The 20,032-nt window shown below is 38.3% G+C and overlaps 1 protein-coding gene across 1 annotated transcript; it reads right to left on the reverse strand.

Annotated features, from left to right (window-relative positions):
- Window positions 1–15,299: 15,299 nt before the first annotated feature.
- Window positions 15,300–16,412, reverse strand: LOC147558255 (uncharacterized). The gene is made up of 3 exons (XM_086664297.1): window positions 16,277–16,412; window positions 16,051–16,169; window positions 15,300–15,974 (listed from the first exon to the last, which is right to left on the reverse strand). Exons 1-3 carry the CDS (start codon window positions 16,410–16,412, stop codon window positions 15,471–15,473), a joined length of 759 nt encoding a protein of 252 aa, XP_086520423.1. The 3' UTR covers window positions 15,300–15,470.
- Window positions 16,413–20,032: the final 3,620 nt, after the last annotated feature.

Consider the following 20,032-nt stretch of genomic DNA (forward strand, 5'->3'; position numbering starts at 1 on the left):
CTATCACATCGGCAGGATATTTACGAAAGATCCTTGAACTTAGGAACTTTCATCTATCCTGGATGCGAGATAAACACAAAGGGAAAACTTTCTTCCACGTCAATCATCGCCGTCTCTTAAGCCTATAAAAGCCCCCCAAATCGTCCTTCAAAGGACACGATCTCTAAACCCTAGAAGATCGCAAGAAACCCTGAGTTCTCATAACTCGCCCCCAAAAGGATCGATCAATACTCATTCTTTTACTGCAAAGAACACCATGACTGTCTTGAGCGTCGAAGCGGTTTTCAAACCCTTTGCAGGTTTTTCCCCCTTTGGGAACAGACGAACAGAAGCAGTAGGCAGAAGCAAGGAGCAAGGAGCAGGAGCAAGGAGCAAGAGTAAGGAGCTAGGAACATGAGCAAGGAGCAGGAGCAAAGAAACAGAGAACCAGAGCTGGAGGCAGAAACAATCGATAGGATCTAACCCGGCTTAACAGAACTTTGAACTTAACGGAGGTTTTCATACATCAACTCCCTGTTTCATGCTGATGTAGCGGAAGACCATTTTTTGACATCAGCAATATCAAACAACAAAAAGTGCTTTTTACTCTTCCAAGCAATTAGGTTACCCTAACAAAAGTACACTACCCTGTTACGGAGCGTCTATCTGATGGAAATCCAGCTCAATCGGCATCCGTATGCCCTTAAATGTTCAAGTTTCTGGGGCAATATAGTAAACCTCAGACACATGCCCTTTGAGATATTCGAGAATCAGACTCAGTGCCTCAAGATGAGGAGAACCACGAGGGGTAGTCATGAATTGACCAACACTACTCACAACATAAAAATATTTTGTCGTGTGTAGTCAGATAGATAAGTTTCCTAAAATTTCTTTTATATATTTCAGGGTCTGCAAGTATCTGCAAGTGTCTTTTATAACCAAGATATATGCGTTTCTCACCTTTGTCATCAAATTTTGTTCTTCTAGCTTCCAGTATCTTTGCATAAGAAATACCCCCAAATACTTTTAAATGAGCCACACTTGGCTTATAATAGCCTGAGGCCTCTTCCGATGTCGTCATATGGACATTTTTGGTGGGGCATCCATTCAACAAGTATATTGTTGGGTTTTGGTGTCACCTAGTGTTGTAAGTGGAATCTCAAACATCTAATGTTTAACACTAGCTACCAGGATCACGTGCAGGAACTAAAGATGAACTAGAAACTGAAAGAAGATTACCTTAATCATTTTCCCTCGAACTAGATTCCAATGCCTTTATCCCGAAGATGAGAGCTCCAATTCTCGCTCCTCTACTTGAGATACCCGAGCAAGTTGACTTGATCTCTCTTCTTTAATGTCAGCTAGGACCTCATTGAAGGTTGAGAAGAAGAACTCTTCTTGTTTTGCCTAGATAGATAGGTTGGGAGCATTTTCTCTATAATCCATCTCTCTCCACTTAGCTGTCTGAGAGAGAGAGAGAGAGAGAGATGATTTTTTACTTTGAGAAAATTTCACACCTTTTCTGTTCTATAATGGTCCCTATATAGAGAAACCCTAATACGAATCCTATTCAGATTAGGGTTTAATCCGGACCACAGAAAAAATAAGTCATAACTCTTTCTGACTGGGAATCCTAGATGGGAGGGATTCCCATCTAGGGGTTCCCTTACATATAGCCAGCCAGACCAGCACCCTTAATGGGCTTGGTCTGTCAGACCCATGTATGTGGTCGGCCATCATATGGCCGACCCATGCTCCTGGTCAGCCATCTCATGGCCGACCCCTTTTTAGCCTTTTTGGGCTTCCTTTTCGAGCTCGGTTCTTTCTATCCTTTTGGGCCTATCAAACTGGATCATATCCATCTATAGGCAGCTCCCACTAGTCAACTCTCTCCAATCAAATCACCATTATTTGGTGTAACCCGTCGCAGGATCCGATCTATGTTAGTTGCGAATCACCGAAGTGATCCGACGATCATAAGCGATATCTAGCTAAGCATTACACCCCCTAATTCGACCGGACTAGATGGTATTCCAGATAAGGTCATCGTTATCCTAACTGACAAATTGAGCGCATTTCCATCTTGGTCGAAGAACACTCCTTCGGAAGGACATCTCCTTCAGACCGAACGGATATATCCTTCAGTCTCTCACTTGTACTTTGAACACGTGCAATGCCCGATTCACTTGTCACTTCGTATCTCATTTGATACGTCATACCTTTCGGACTTTTTGATCTGAAGAACAACTGTCAAAATAAATGATTAACTATTAATATATTTGAGTGCGACCGCACATTTTCCAGTTGCTTCTCCTCAAGTGGCCCAGAGATACTTATCCTAACTTGGTTAGGAGGGCATAATCCAGTCTTGTACTACCACTTAACTTCATGTCTATCGTGACTAACCCGGTGAGCGCTTTTATAACTTCCTTTTACGACGCGACGTTTGGCAGTGGGGAAGTTAGCAATTAACTAGTTTTTGCTAAGAATCGAACTAATTGATATTTGATATGCTTGATAGTTTGATAGATTGAGTTTATAAAAGTATTTTAAAAGTGTTTTAAAAGTACTACAAACTCATAATTTGATTACAATGAATATGATTCAACTAGTTTTTCAAATTAAAAAATCAAAATTGATGATTGAAAGTGTGTCAAAACCTTGAATTTCATTGATTTTGAATTGGTTTTCAAAATTGTTCTTGAAAAAGTTTCAAAAACCTAGAATTTTGATCCAAAATTGGTTGATTAAAAGAATTGTTTTTGAGTTTTGGGAAACTTCAAAAAAAAAAAAGAATTTGGAATTTTAGAAGTATTCTAAAAGGAATTGTTTTTGAGTTTTAAGAAACTCCCAAAAACAAAGTTTGGAAATTTTAAAAGTTTCTAAAAGTTTTGAGAAATTTTAGAAGTGTTCTAAAAGGGATTTCAAAATTTAGAAAGAGTTTAAAATCTGGAAACTAGCAAATAGAGATATGCAAAAAAAATAAAAAAATAAAATTGGAAACTAGGGTTTTGGAAACCCTAGTGTCCGGCCAGGAAGCTTCCTGGCCAGACAGAAGCTGTTGGACGCGTCCAGCAACTGCAACCAGATTGCTACAGGACGCGTCTAGGACGCGTCTTGGAGACGCGTCCAGGTCGCGACCACCAGCTGCGATGGAAACATCTGGACGCGTCTAGGACGCGACCAGAAGCTGCACTGGTAGCTTCCTGGACGCGTCCAGAGCTCACGACCAGACGCGTCTTGGAGACGCGTCTGGGAGGTTCTCGGTGTCTCGGGCTAGGTCAGAGACACCTAGTGCTGGTCCGGTCCAGCACCAGACGCATCTAAGACGCGTCTGGTACATGGACTAGCGTCCTGGCTCCGGCCAGGATGAGACCAGGCCTTAATAGGCCTCGGCCAGGACATGCCGGCCCTATGGGCCGTGCTATCCGGACCTTGTCCGAGCCTTTTTGTGGGCTTGGGTCGGGACTTGTCTAGAACTTGTCCCGGGCTTTTTCGAGACTTTTCGGACCACGAAAAGGGACCATCATTCGAGTAGGAGTTTTTTCCAAATTTTCTTCCGATTCCAACCAAATAATTCCAAAATTAATCCGGGCCATCCAGAAGGCCAAAACGGATTTCTCTTTAAATTGATTTATGAAATCATTAAGAATCGAACCAATATTTTTTTCGAAATTGATCCGGGCTTTCAAAACCCGAAACAGAGTTTTTCTTGAAGTTGATTTTAGAAATCATAGAAGATAAAACCGGAACGCACCATTAGTCGAATTCTTCGAATTTAGACTTAAGGTCCGTAATGTGACATGTGATGTCGACAAAAGTGTCTCCCAAGATAATCATGCATATATAATTCTTAGCCTTAATATATTATATGAATGCATGTGATGTGAATGCGGGAAACTAGTATGGCCATAGATTTATTTCTATATTCTTGTTTTAAGCACGGATGGGTGCATATTTGTAATTAATTTTAATTTCAAGTTTATACGATCTGCGAATCGTTAAAGTCTTGTAATTAGAGTTTAGGGTCTATGAGTCCATTGAAGAAATTCAAGGAAGGAATCCAAAGGCGAGTGGGAGAAATCAATGGAGGTTCAAAGATGGAGATCTTGACGAACCAAAAGGCGAAACAAGAAGCAAACCAAAGGAGATTAGATCTTCTAGGTTAGGGGCCATACTAGGATCCATGTCTGCTTGATTTATTTTTCTCGCGCGCATTTACTTACTTATTTACGCTTTATGTCGTGGATGTTAGTTAGGCTAAATAGTTCACTATAACAAACGCCAGACTAGCGTAAAAGTCCCCAAAACGTAATCTTGAGTAATCGCCTATCCAGATTAAGACACTCGTTGCGCCCTTGTTCGAGGAAGGTGGGTCGGCCTTCGCAGAGTACCTCCTCTACCTTGGGACAATGCGGGTAGGTCTATAGAAGAGACCTACACGTCTAAATGGTTCTACTCAACGAGATCAGCAAGAGAGTCTTGGATACTCGAGGCAAAAGGATAGATTAGTCACTCATCAATGAAATCTATCAACCAAGAGTCATAAGGTATGATCAGTGAAGTAGTTCACTCACCCGGAACGACGGAGTCAAAGGGTAGGGCCTTCGTCCGCTTTACTCCGAAGAACTGGGATCTTGGATCACTTATTCAATCGGGTACGATTTTTATTGAATAATGTGAGAAAACTAAGTTTTTCAAAACGATAACGAGTTTTAAAACTTTGTCATTTCTTTTATGTAGTTTAAAGATGACAAAAGACATTTTCAACTTCCGCTCACTTCTCGACAAGGAGAAGCTGAATGAGCACAACTTCCTCGACTGGAAGAAGAACCTGAGAATAGTTCTCAGGATGGAAGGCAAGAAACATGTACTAGAAACTCCAATTCCTGTATTGGATGATACTTCGACTAAAGAAGAGATAGATGAAGAAAGGAGTGTGCGGAAAAAGGCAGAGCCTGTAACTTGCTTAATGCTAGCAACCATGGAACCGACTCTGCAAGAGCAGTTCATAGACATGGATGCTTACTCCATGATGCGACAACTTCGGGAAATGTTCCAGAAACAGTCGAGATTGGAGAGGTTTGAAACCTCTAAAGCAATTATAGACATGCGCCTTGAAAAGGGAAAACCAGTTGGGCCTCATGTTCGTGAAATGATCAGGCTCATGGGCAAGCTGGCTATACTAGGTTTCCATTATAGCCAACAGACGGCAACCGACACTATCCTTCACTCCCTCCATAGTGGTTTTAATCAGTTTAAGATGAACTACAATATGAATGGATGGGATAAAACATTGGAGGAACTTCATTCTATGCTTCTAACAGCCGAAAAGGACGTCGCTATAGTGGAGACTAAGAAGGACGTTCTTATGGTACAAAAGGACAAAGGGTTCAAGAAAGGTGGAAAACAGAAGAAGAAAACCGCGTCAAAAAGAAAAGGCAAACGGGTTGCCAAACCTAAAGGCAAAGGTCGTCCTCCTGACACCAAATGTTTCTACTGTGATGGCAAGGGCCACTGGAAAAGAAACCGCCCTAAGTTCTTGGAGGACAAGAAGAATGGAACAGTGGTTTCTAATTCAGGTATAAACAGTTAACTTATCAAATACTGTAAAATTCCCAAACTTTGGTATATGATACCTAAAATTGCCCTATCATTGTGAATGTACAGGTGCAGCTGGGAACTGAGTATTTGGCTAAGGAAGACAAGATCCTAGAGGGAGCAGAAGCCTCGACTGCTAAGGATGCTGAATGGGATCGAAGTCTACTTTAGGCACTAATCTAAATTAAACGTTTTTCTCGTTTTTAACATCATCTCTGTACTAAGTATTATGGAGAATCAATAAATAACTTTATTTCTAAATTGAGATGTTATTAAAAGTGCTAAATAATTAAACAATCTATACCTAAGGATTCTAAACTTGGTTAACACCTACAAGATAGGTTGAAATAACCAAAACATGAATCAACTGACAAGAAAGAAAGTCTTGAGTCAGAAACAGAGATCGATCTTCAAACGTACTTCTAACCTATCCATATTTGGAGTGTCCAAAAGGATTAAGATGAAGAACACGAATCAAACTCTATCCTCCAAAATCCACTAGTCTAGACATAGCTTTCCATAAAACTATCAAAATTTCGTCTAAAGCTAAAACTTGTAAAAAACGTTACAAAACTAGCTAATATCTGATGCAATTTATTTTTGAAAGAAATTTGGGCTTCTTCCACAACCAATCAAGAGAATAAAGTGTTTGTTGCTCATGATAGTATTCTTCTAGTAATTAACACACCTAGTAGTCTGAGAGAAAAGTACTAATTATTACAAGAATAAGTGGGAGAAAAGTACAAGCCGATTTAATTCGATCATGAGAAAAATCATGAAGAGTCATGAAGAACAATCATGAAACTTGTACAAGACGATTAAATTCGACCAAGAGCAACAAACTGCGGCTCCTCTGAAAAGGAAAGGTTAAAGATATGATTTTATAAACCCACCGCACAAAAGCGAATGTCATTCGCAGGAGAACTCTCAAAGCAAGTGAAAGTGTCTCTAAAGGAATATCTCAAAGTAGTTGAGAAAATTCCAAACTGTTGTTCAAAAGCCCTAAAAGGTCAAAAGTAAAATCTCAAAGACTCTGAAAATAAAGGTTATTTCTGAAGAGATAAAAAACCTGCGCAGAAACGGAAACTGACTCTAGATTTTGGCTAGAAGCTAAAATCATCATGGAATCCATATCTCGTCAAGACATGAAGCTTGATAATTTAAGTGAACGGAAGGCCTAAATTGGTTTTCTAAAGTAGAAAACTGAGAAGGATGGAAATATTCATGTTTCCCGAAACTAGACAAGAAGAATAAGATTCTTCCAATCAAGTTATGTCCATAGGCATGCTTCAGAAATCCATCGACGGATTAAAAGCACGCAAGAGTTAGAATCTTCCATTCAAAGAGGCAATCAAAGAAGTTTGATTCCTGAGGAATGAAGAAAAATCTTGAATCACGAGTTTCTAGAAGGTAACTGGGAGAAACAAACCTTCTGGGTCCGTATGCAGAGTACATACAAAAGATTGAGTACGACATAAAATGTTGTGTAACAGTGAAAACACTGACTCAATAAAAGGACCACACACAAGGATGAAATGCCATTTTGGGCATCTGAAGATCTATAAGCATAGATCAAAAAGATAATAGGATTAGAGAGACTTAGTATGCTGAGATGCTTGAGATCCGAAACAGAAAATCTAAGACTCGGAGTTTGAAAAGACACCGATGAGCAAGCACGCATGAGAGAGACGTTTATGTTTGAAAACATAAAGTCAAGTCATGTTGAACGTGATTAGCATTTAGTCATCCAATTCGGATTGGAAACCCGAAACACTACTGAAACATCCTAGAAGGCTAAAGGATGAAAGTAGTACAAATAGTCATCGTAGCAAACTTCCAGACATGGAAGGAAAGTAGGCTTAAAAGTGTTTAAGCCGTAACCGTTGCAAACTCTACATAAGAAATTAAAAGCCTTAACTCTAGTAAAGATTACTAGATATTATCAAGGTTGAAGATAGCAATCTCCAAATTAATTGATAATAAGCAAAGTTTAAAACTGACTATCACGGTAGTCAAACTAAACTGTCACCTAAGACATAGTATGAGATTCATACACAGTCTAAGGTATGAGGTAAATTTGGAATAAACCTCGACAAGTAAAACTGAGTGGGTAAAAAGAGTTTTACGGAAGAGGCTCAGATTTACAACTCTCGTTATCAGAAAAAATAGAGTTATTTCACAAGTCGTCTAAATTTGGTTTAGTGTTTAAACGATAGTCAATTGATGATAAAACATTCCGAATAGGTTTGTCAGATACGTGATCAGATGAATGAAACCCTATTAAGTGAACTTGGAATATTTATTGTCAAATCCCTAGTCCAGGTCATTGCATGGACAACAATGACTCATGAAGACTAGTACGGGAGTCGATGGGATAGCGTAGTTTCATGGGCTATAGGAATAGTGTATTCGATTCGACTACGTGGGTGTGTAAAAGGTTTATACACTCGATAACCCTCTAATGAGAAGTACATCACTCTCGATGAACGTCAAATACTTCTCAAAAGACAAGATTGGAGAGATTCCTTGATGTGACACGAAAATGTCACATTTGGAGAGCCTAACTTAGACTAATTAGTCATTTTCGAGTGTTATCAATAATATTTTATGTGTTTTTCATGTTAGGTACTTATTTTGGAGTTAAGCGTGTAAACCGGAATAAAGGGAACGAATTGTCACTATCATTTCATGTGCCGAAAACGAGAGAAAAAGATTTCAAGCAAATCATATGACAAGAGGAGTCAAAGACGAGTCTAACGATGAAAACGGAAGTCAATTCCGAGTTCGGATGGGGAAGTTGTGGAAGAGAGAAGTCGAGGTTCGGTCTTAAAACAAAGATTCTATGAAGGCACCCCCCTTGATTTCCAAGTGAAGATTAAAGCCCAAGTCTAAAACCCAAGAGCCTAGATATGAAGGAACAAAACCCAAGCCCAAAGAAGATTAAAGAAGGAAGAGATTTTGGAGGCACCCTCTTTATGGACTCAAGTTTGAGTCAAAGTACTAAGTCTAGGGTTTGAGTAAAAAAGGGAGGGTCAAGACACTATTCATCTTCTTCTTCATTCTAACAATACACAAGTTTTGGGAGGAAGAGAGAGAAAGTTAGGGTTTTCTTAGTTCTTCATCACCAAAAGCAAGGGTTGAAAGAGGGTTTGGTAGAGAAAGAGAGAGAGCAAGAGAAGGAGGGGTGCCGGCCAAGTTGGCCGGAACCATAGCCGGCACGGGACTCGGCCGGACAGCAGCTTCGTCGGCAGCACGCAGCAGCAGCTCGGTTTAGCATAGGGTTGCTCGGTTTGGCACGGGACAGCATCTATGGGCCGGATCTAAGCTTCCTTTGGCCGGAAATCTTGATTTTGCCCGGAAACCTAACTTTCTTTGATTGGATTTTCGTGGTGTTCCGGCAACTTTCTTGATTCAAAACCTTAGGGCTTCTACTCCCCATGTCTTGATCTATCTTCCCATGTAGTTTGATTTGATTTTGGGTGAAAAATCTTTACAGAGAGAAAGCTTGGTGAAGCTTTAATGGTGGATGTTCTTGAGATGGAGAAGATGATGATGGGTGCTATGGGGTAATCTGATTTTTACTCGGGGACACCCAAAGTTCACTATTAAAGGGAAATCCAGAAAATTGCTACGGGGAGATCGACTATACTTAGAGACTCATTTTTCTCGACGAACCTAGCCTCGTGCCACATCGAAAAAGGGGGATTTCTCATTATCTTCTTTTCATTTGCTACTTATTCACCATGTTAGCTAAATCAAGTGTGTCGATTATATGAGATGAAATGTGATGAATTTGTGATTATGTTTAATATGATTTGATACTTTGATTATGAATTGATGTTCATTTGATTCGATTATCGTTTTGATCGTATTTTCATGTGTCTTGTCAAGCACTTCACATAGTTAGGCGACTAGGCGACACTTTCGTTGACTCGGGATTAACCGATTTAGACGTTTGTTTGACTAAGTATGATCTTCGGATATACGTAGTACTTACAGACATCTACTTTAGGAGTCGAACATCGATTATACTTTGAAACATTAGATCGGACCATACATAGTTGTAGATTTATCATTATGGATTCCCAGACTTCGACACCTTACTCTTGAAGCATGATTTGAATGTGATGAATGACTTATTATTTGTTTACATGTGAGTTTAATTGACTTCGTCTAGTTTTATAAACTAGAAGCCTTGATCTTAATCGCCTATTGACACAAAGTTTGATAATGCGTACTTAGTTTGATAATCGATACTTAGTGACGTTTGATCGATTATGCTTAGTTTGACGTATTATGATTATTAGTGTCATATTTGTTCATTTGTAATTCATTAGATAGTGTGTATAAGTTTGATAGTCGATGCTTAGTGACGTTTGATCGATTATGCTTAGTTAGACACATGATGCTTAGGATTGTCAATGTGAGTGAAGTTAATTGCGTTTTCATGTGAATAAATTATTAGTAATTGTCACTTTCAAATCTTGTGGATCGAAGTATCCCTCTCGACCGATGTTTGCCCGAATCGAGTCTTACCGTCTCCCGACTCTTGTTCCTTCGACTTCTTCTCTCGAATCTCTCTCGCCCGTTTACATATATTGTTTAGATGAGTGCTCCACTCATCTTATGTAAGGAATGTCCGACTTTGGTTTCGTCAAACACCGCGCCGTAAAAGGAAGTTACAAAGACAGATACTGTGAAGGACAGGATAGACATGAAATTAAGAGGGGGCACAAGAATGGATTGTGTCATCCTAATCACATTAGGTCAAAAGTGTCTCAAGGCCACTTGATGAGTGACAACTGAAAATGCGTGGCCGCGCTCAAACGGATTAAGAATTAATCGTTTGTCTTTTACAATTGTACTCGGAGATCAAGAAAGTCTGAATGGCGTGAATCTAGTTATTTTTTAACTCAAATTTTAACTCAAATTTGACAATTCAAGGGTCAAATTTTTGTCCTTCATTTCAAAAATTAAAAAGGGTCAAATTTTTAATTTTCTAGATTTGTGAATCTAGTTATTTTTTGCTTGTTAATAGTTATAAAGTCTAGTTGGTTAGACTGCCTGCTTGCTAAGGGTTTGTTCATGAAAGTTGAGTCTTGAAATTGTGTGTGCACCAGCCATGTGAGTGTTAGATAGGTGAAGAGTAGACATTTCTGAGAAAACCTGATTAATCATTAGTGGAGACTTAACTCGTGTGAGAATCTGAGCCTTTCTCTTAGCCTTTGAGTGATCTCTTCTGCATTAATTCCGAGTAGAATGAAGAGCTACTCAACCTCGCAATACTAAAAAGAACTCAGATGATCTCCTGAGTTTAAATTTCACAACCACTAGGGGTGTCATCAAGAATGCGAACCTTTCTCTTGTAGTCTGAGAAACTTGATAACTGTGTCAACTAGAGGAAAATAGGAACTCCATCCACAGTTAGAATCCTGAGAATAAGGCATGAAAGTGAAAATAAAGAGAATTGAACTCAAGAAGGAAGTAATCAAGTCAAAATCAAAATCAAATCAAAATCAAGGTCAAGTCAAAGTGAAAAAAAAAAGAATGAAAAAAAAAAAAAAAAAAAGAGTTCTTGAAGTGACTAGCCCTTGAAAGAAAAAAAAAAGAAAAAAAAATTAAAAATAAAAAAAAAAAAGAAAAAAAAATGGCTATCCCTTGAAGAAAGAAAAAGAAGGGAAAAATGTTTGTTTGATTTAAGTATTTATCCCTTGAAAAAGTTCTTGAAGATCTGAAGAAGTCGAGTTTTCAGAAGTTCTAGTTCATCTTTAGTGTCTATTGACCTCTAGAAAACATGGTTAGAAAGTAGATCAGGTGAGAAGAGTAGGTTAGCTTCTCCATCCCATATTAGTGGTTGTTTCCTTTCCATGAGATCAGTCGTCCATCATAAATTCTAGTCCAGCTTTTGTTATGTGTTGAGTTTTCTTTCATACTCATACTCACACATTGAGTGAACCAATTCTGAGTGATTTGAATTTCTGAGTGTATGACCGTGAGGCAACAGTCGAGGCGAAATGTATTAAGACGGTAATCGAGGTCTTGTCTGTTTAAAACCGAAATGATATTCACAATGGCTGGTCACGTGCACTTAGAGTCTTGATTACTAGTGAATGGATTTTTAGCTTTTGGATGGTTTGATTAACTTAGATTGCATTTCTATTAACCCTCAAAAATCTCTTGGATAAACAATTCCGAATTATGTATTTTTACACCCTTCTTGATTTTTGAAATGTTGAATTTTGTGGGTAGATTCACTGCAAACCCTCACGAGACCACACTCGTCCTCTAGGGGTAACCTAGGGGTTTAACGGCTTGTTGCACGTGCTAAGTGCAATCGTGATTCCGTACGAAAGTGGTGAATTAGGTTTAGTTTTATTTTTCTGTTTTGCTCGAGGACTAGCAAAATCTAAGTTTGGGGATGTTTGATGAGACATGAAAATGTCCCATCTGAGTCTCTTAAATTGGATGAGTTAGTCTATCTAGGGAAAGTTACTCTCATGAATTACTCATTTTTCTACTCAGGTACCTTTTTCAGAGTTAAGTGTGCAAAACGGATAAAAGTCGGAGAAATGCAGACTGAGGGTATTTTAGTCATTTGTTGATTCTGATTTCAAGGTCAAGATTAGTGTTCGGATGGAAAGTAGAGTCCAATACGAACCCGTAGGCGAAAACGGAAGTCAAATCGGAGTTCGGATGAGTAAAATATAGCGAATCAAAGTTCGGGTCAAATCCAATGGACCAAGAGTCAAGCGGGCCACATTCTGTCACGGGCGGGAGTACACCCAGCTTTACCCGACTGTCTTCTTCTTCAATTTCCAGTTTCTAAACACTTAACAGAGACCGTCTTCCTCTTTATTTCTTAAAACCGAGATCTTCTAAAATCAAAACCGAGACCGACTCATCAACCGACTCGAATCAAAAGAAGAAAGGAAAGATTAGATGGAAGAAACCGACTCAATCAAAGCTATATAAGGAGAAGAAGCCGAGAGGAGAAATCATCCTCCATTAAAACGATAAAATTCGAGGTAGAAAGAGAGTTTCTGTTTCTGTTTCTTATTCTTCTTTCTTCTTTTCTTAGTGAGAGAGAGAGGTTTAGATTGAAAGAGTAGTAGAGAGAGAGAGCTCCTACTTTGTAGAGAGAGAGAGATTGAATTTATTATAAAACCACCATTAATCTCATCTTTTTCTTCTTATTCTTTCTTTATCATTACTGTTAGAGAGAGAAAGATAGAGTTCCTGTATTGTTTAGAGAGAGAAAGAAACAGTATAGAAATAGAAAGAAAGAGGAAACAGAGAAGGAAAGAGAAAAACCAGGGAAGGAAAATTATTTTCTCACCTGGAAATCGTTTCCGGGAAGACGAGAAAATAATTTTCCCTAAGGTTCTGTTTGGCTGCGCAAAAGGAAAAAAAAAAGCGAAAAAAGGTGTTTTCTCTCCGATTCTTTTTCTCTTATCATTAATCCAACCATGTCTTTGATATTCATGGGTTTCTAATTCTCCCACTAGGATAAAGGATGAAACCCTAACATGAATATTTAAATTTTAATATCGTATTTATTTTATTATCTTTTTTCATGTGCTTTAATGTTTTGAATTAGCCGTACTTCGGTTAGCCTAAGAAACTAACAACTTGGTTCCTAATTGCATGATATTTTAAGTGAAGTGGGTTATGGGTTTAGTTAATTACAAAAGGTTCTTTATTGTTTTATCTTCCGAAAAACAGATACTGTGAAGGACAGGATAGACATGAAATTAAGAGGGGGCACAAGAATGGATTGTGTCATCCTAATCACATTAGGTCAAAAGTGTCTCAAGGCCACTTGATGAGTGACAACTGAAAATGCGTGCCCGCGCTCAAACGGATTAAGAATTAATCGTTTGTCTTTTACAGTTGTACTCGGAGATCAAGAAAGTCTGAATGGCGTGACGTATCAGATGGGATACTAAATTAACACGGGAATCAAGGCATTGCACTTGTTCTAAGTCCAAGTGGGAGTCTGAAGGAGTTGAAAGAGATGTCCTTCGACCAAGATGGCAATGCGAGCAATATGTCGGCTAGGATAATTGATGAAGAAGATCATCAAGTCCGATTGATTCAGGGGTCGTACTGTTTAGCTAGAAACCAACGAATTACGAAGTAATTCGCGGCTAACTTCGATCGGATCCTACATCGGGTTACACATAAGAATGGGTATTTAATCGGATGATATGACTAGTGGGAGTGTGATATAACATTGGGAATGTCCCATAAACATATCTCACAGGCCTAAATAGAATTTGGGCAAAAGATAGCAAAAAGACCCGAAATAAGGGTTTTGGGTCTAGGCCGGTTCGGGTACTTTCGGGACTCGGATTGGACTAAATTTTGGAGGGTGAGTTGCTGACATACCCAGTAGTATGCACGCAATATTTCGTGGTGTTTGGACACATCCTCCTTAGGGAAATGAGAAAATATAATTAATTGCTATTTTCGACTATTTCCCTAAATCTTATTCTAAACGGTGTTTTAGGAAACCTTTGAGGAGGGGTATTCTTATTAGGGTTCTATATAAACACTCTTAGGGAAGATAATAAGGTGTGGAATTTCTCTCTAAGCTTTCTTACTCTACCACATCAAGTAGAGAGGAGAAAGTGAGCTAATTCCCAAGCTATCTTCTAGTCAAGCAAGAAGAAGGTCTTCTTATTATCAAACCACCATTGGAGTGCTAGCGAGCTTTCAAGGAGGGAGATTAAATACACCGTTCGGTGTCTCAAGTAGAGGAGCTACGTTTGAAGCTCTTGGTCTTCTTTAATCTATTCAACTAGCTCGAGGAAAATAACGATTAAGGTAATCTACTATCTTCCTATTAGTTAATTACTAGTTTTGCATGATGATCTTGGGGATACTAGTGTTAGACATTAGATGTCGTTATCCGCTATAAACACTTGTATAAAGATATAATTCCCTACAAATATTTCTCTATAACGCATGCTAGACAAAACGTAAAAGTCCCTAAAAGTACTTTTGAGTATAGTGCTTATTCATAGCAAGACACTCGTTGACCCCTTGTTCGTGATGGTGGGTCTGTCTTAGCAGGGTGCCATCTCTACCTTGGGGCAATGCGGGTAGGCCTACAGAAGAGGCCTCCACGTCTAATGGTTCCACTCAACGAGATCAGTAAAAGAATTTTGGATACTCGAGGCAAAAGGATGGATTTCACATAAAACATGTAATCCATCAACCGAGAATCATAGGGTATGATCAGTGAAGTAGTTAACTCACCTAAATCGAGAGGGTTAAAAGCAAGACCCTAGTCCGTTTAACCTTGAGAAATGGGATCTCGGAATCGTATTATTCAACTAGAGACGTTTTTCTTGCATAATAGCAAAAATATAATCTTTTTACAAAATATCGAATGTAATACTTAGCGAAATCCTTTTTCTGTTCATGTAGTTTTACAATAACAAAAGATAGTATTTTTAACCTACGTTCAATCCTCAATGAAGATAAATTAAACATGAAAAACTTTCACGATTGGGAGAAGAGATTGAGAAGCGTTCTCAGATCCACAAACAAAGAAAGCGTACTAGATACCCCAATTCCGAAGCTAACCGCGACCTCAACAGTTGAGGAACAAAAGCAGGCCAAGAGTATCCAGATGAAATCAGTTTCAGTAACATGCCTTATGTTGGCCATTATGGAACCTAATCTATATATAAAAAAAACTATTCTATTAAGTACTCATGCAACAAATCTAATTTAAAACAAGAACATTGAAATAAAACAACCAAGAGTTAGTAGTTCACACACAAAAGCAATCAAAGACTCAAACTTCTAGTTAAGTTCAACCTTCTAAGTTCTAACTAAGTTTAAATTCTAACAAAACGTCAATAAACATTAAAACATTAAAACTAGAAGTCAATATCTTCATCATCTCGTGATAGTTGATCTCCACCATCTCGTGATAGTTGATCTCCATCTTCATCCCCGGTGTTATCTCCTTCTTGAGCCACTTCTTGTCGTTCCTGACTAACATTTACTATTTCATCTGTTTCAGAATCCTCATCAACAAGTCGAAGCTCTGGTCCACTCCTCTGACTATGGGTTTGTTGTTGCGCTCTTCTTCTCTTATAAGTCCTTGTGCCTGTACTTGGACCAACATGATCATCATCATCTCCTTCAGCCTCATCAACAAGACCATATGTTAGGTCTGTGTCACCTACACGATCATCAGCCGCATCAAAAGGAGCAATCCATTCATCGAGATCGGCATTTTTCAAAATGATTGGGTCTGCATCTCTTCTAGAAAGGCTAGTACGATCTAAGTATCGAGCTTTCAATTTGTTGTTGTACTGGACGAACACAAGATCATTCAACTTTTGATGATCTAACTTGTTACGCTTCTTTGTATGCAACTATTACACATAAAAGAAAATATTGTTATTGACTAGTTATAAATTTATAACTATAAATTTATAATCATTCACTTACTTTGTTAAATGCACTCCAGTTTCTTTCGCATGGAGACGCTGAACAAGTCAAACCAAACACTCTCATAGCAAAGTCTCGAAGCTCTTCAGTGTCAGAACCCCATTGGAGCCACCATTGAACTGCATTTGTAGATGAAATAGATTGAAACAAAGTTACCTATAAATTCCAAATTTCCAATTGAAACTTCAATAACTTTAGTTAGGAGTTTCGATTTCGTAGTTAATACCTGGTGATTGTGTGTTTCTCCTCGCCTTCGCTGTAGGCGTGCCTATTAATCCAGTTTCGTTCCGATAGTCTGCAAGTTGATCAATAACGAGAGAACAAACAACATCATCCACTATAAGAGTATCAATACAATTCATCAACCCTCTTTTTATTTCTCCATTTATTTCCATGAATTTTCCAGTGATGGATCATAGTAAATGCTAGGATTCAGGTAAAAGCCTGCTGCATGTAAATGTTGGTGGAGTTGATCAGCCCACTTATTCTCAAAAATCTTAATCACTTGAGTGATCACCTCATCCGTTTTCTCGAGATAATGAGCATTCAACTTCTTCTTGCATTGATTCATTGCAAGATAAATGTAGCCCATGCAAGGTTTTTCCTCCTTATCAACCAACCTAATCACATCCACAAATGGTCCAATAATACGTAAACAAAAATGCAAGTGGTTCCAAAATCCTGACCTCTTCAAAATTTTTGTAACTTTCTTTCCATCAACTGATTTGGACCATTTGCTCTTTGTCCACTCGTCAGAAATCATCATCGTTCTCAACCCCGATCTTTGATTGAAAATACTTTCCATCGACAAGTAACTAGTAGCAAATCTAGTTACTACAGGCCTTACCAAATCCCTTTTATTACAAAACTTTCTCATCATGTGCATCACCTGACCGTGGTTGTACATGTATACAACAATAGTCTTGCAATCTCTCATAATTTTACTCACCCTTGGAATGTTAGAAATATCTTGGCACATAAGATTCACACAATGTGTTGCACATGGAGTCCAATAGAAATTGTAGTTTTCATCTTCCATTAACCATCTACCCGTAAGCTTGTAATTGGATGCATTATCAGTGCAAACCTACAAAACCAAATACGACAAACAGAAGCAATATAACGAAGAATGATTGGCAAAATGATAATATTTGAAAGTTAAACAAGTAAGACTCTTACTTGAACAACATTCTTAGGGCCCACTTCTTCAATGACTTCTTTCAATAATTTGAGGATCATTTTTGCATCCTTCACATGTTCGGAACCATCAAGACTCCTCAGAAAAACAGTTCCTTTTGGACAATTCACAAGAAAGTTAATGAGTGTTCTACCCGTTCCATCTGTCCACCAATCTGTCATGATAGTACACCCAAATTTAACCCACTCATCTTTGAATGTATCTACCCATCCCTTAGTAGTTTTGACAGCTTTAACCAACAGGGAACCCTCAACTCATGATATGTAGGAATCTTCACCTTCGGTCCATATTGTCCAACAACTACAAGCATCATAGCAAAACTAGTACTTTTTATCACATTGAAAGCAATCCCATTATCATCAAAGAAGCTAGTTATATAATCATTAACATTATCTTACGTTATCTTTCTATGAGGATCTCTAGCATCAACTTGTTGTTGTACTAACTTTGAGAGGTCAGCTGGGAATGCGGTATCCGTCGGTCCCTTTGCCTTCTCTCTAGGTGGCATTCTGGATGTTGGTGTCCCACTTCCACTTCCGTGACTTCCACATCTTCAAAACCTTGATTACAAGATGAGCTATATATGTTAATCCCCTCAATTGAAGTCTTTCTCATAAGACTCCTTTCTTCTCTCTTTTTCTTCGATTCGACCATATATTTTTTTATCAAATCATGTACATCTTTAGGAACCTTCGAACATACTCTAACATCTCTATACCCTCTGGCTAAATATTGTTTTTGTCTATTAATTCCACCATTAGAAGTCACACCACATAAGTCACATTTTACCATATTCTTATCTCCATTCACAGGTTGCCCGTAATCACAACCCGAGTCACTTGATGGTTTCACTCGAGGAATCGAAGAATTTGCCGACATTAACTTAAAACAAAGAAGAAGAAAATATAAAAACAGTAGCTTAAATTAGTTGAAGAAGAAGAAGAAGAAAACATAAAAAAGTAGCTTAAATTAGTTGAAGAAGAAGAAGAAGAAAACATAAAAACAGTAGCTTAAATTAGTTGGAGAACCATAACACTATAACAGAAAACTGAGTTATAAAGAAGAAGAATCATAGTTATAACTTATAAAGAAGAAGAATTTTCTGTTAGAGAGAGAAAAACATAACTATAATTTATAAATCAAAGTTACTGTTAGAGAGAGAAATCAGAAAAGCATAATTATAATCTGTTAAACAGAGTTAGTTGAAGAAGATAATAAAAGATTTGGTTGAAGAAGAAAACCAAAAAATAGTTACTGTTAGTTGAAGTCTTGAAGAAGATAATAATAAAAGAAACAACTTTAGTTGAAGAAGAAGAAGAAACAGAAAATCGTTGAAGAAAAAGAAGAAAACAGAGCAGAAACTTAGAGAGAGAAAAAGGTTGAAGAACACTAGAAATAATGAAGAAAAGAAACAAAAAAAATAACAGTTTTACTTTCAAATTTGTCTTCAATAATGGTAGAATAATGGTGGACAGAGATAGAGGATCGTCTTCAATGTTGAAAGTAGTTTGAATAATTGAAAACCCTAGTTTAGATCTTTCTAATTTGGTCGACTAAGGCAGCAGGAAATTGGGTTTGGGCCTAATTTTTGGGCTTCAACCCAAAAAAGGATCAAAAATTCTGAAGGCATCCAGTCGCCTCTCATTCGACTTTATGACTCCCCTAGTCGACCTTAGTCGATCGACTAAGCGCGCTGAGGCGACACCTGGGAAACCAGGGGAACAGTATCTGAAGCGAGTCGATGGCTTCAGATACCTTGCGCATTGGTCACCTCAGGCCCGCTTAAGCGCGCCTTTAACAACATAGGGTTCAGGAAATATGGTACTTCCAAGGCAATCCAGAATGGCATTGGAATGTCTGAATGAAAGAAAGAACTTTCATTGATTCAGAGGAACAGAGGGAAGGAGGAAGGAATTCAGAACTCCAACCTAGGTATCTATGTTATTGAAGTTAACTTAGCATATATAGTTGACTCCCGCTCATGGGTATTTGATACCGAATGTGGTGCTCATATCATCTCTGATGTGCAGGAACTTAAAGGAATAGATATTTGACTAAAAGAGAGTTGGTCCTACGAGTGGCGAATAGAGCAACGGTTGCTGCGAAAGCTGCAGGAACCCATAGTCTACCTTTAGAAACTAGTCTAGTTTTAGTACTTCATAGTTGTTATTATATACCTACTATTTCTAAAAACATTATCTCTGTCTCAGTGTTAGACAAAGAGGGATATCACTTTATAATAAAAAACGGTTGTCCTTTATATAAAGGTGAAGTGTTTTATACCAGTGCTAAGTTATACAACGGTCTCTACATGACGGGTTTAGAGAAAGAAATTTTTAACATAGAAACCAAAAGGGTACGATCAGATGATTCAAACCCAAGTTATCTCTAGCATTGTCGTTTGGGTCACATTAATCTGAAACGCATCGAGAAGCTTTTCATGCAAATAGACTTCTAGGATCGTATGACTTAGAGTCGTACGACACATGCGAATCATGCTTAATGGGTAAAATGGCAAGGACCTCCTTTAAACGAAAGGGAGAGCGGGCCAAAGAACCATTCAAAAATCATACACACGGATGTATGTGGACCAATGAGTACGTCCGTGAGAGGTAACTTTAGCTACTTCATCACGTTCACTGATGACTTCACTTGATATAGTTACATATACTTGATGAGGCATAAATCCGAATCGTTTGAAATGTTCAAACAATTTCAGAACGAAGTAGAAAATCAACTTGGGAAGAAAATAAAAGCCATCTGATCCGATCAGGGTGGTGAGTA

The sequence above is a fragment of the Eschscholzia californica genome, unplaced genomic scaffold (genome assembly GCF_041429995.1).
Source record: "Eschscholzia californica isolate CP2 unplaced genomic scaffold, dmEscCali1.0.p SCAF_2, whole genome shotgun sequence".
NCBI classification, from domain to species: domain Eukaryota; kingdom Viridiplantae; phylum Streptophyta; class Magnoliopsida; order Ranunculales; family Papaveraceae; genus Eschscholzia; species Eschscholzia californica.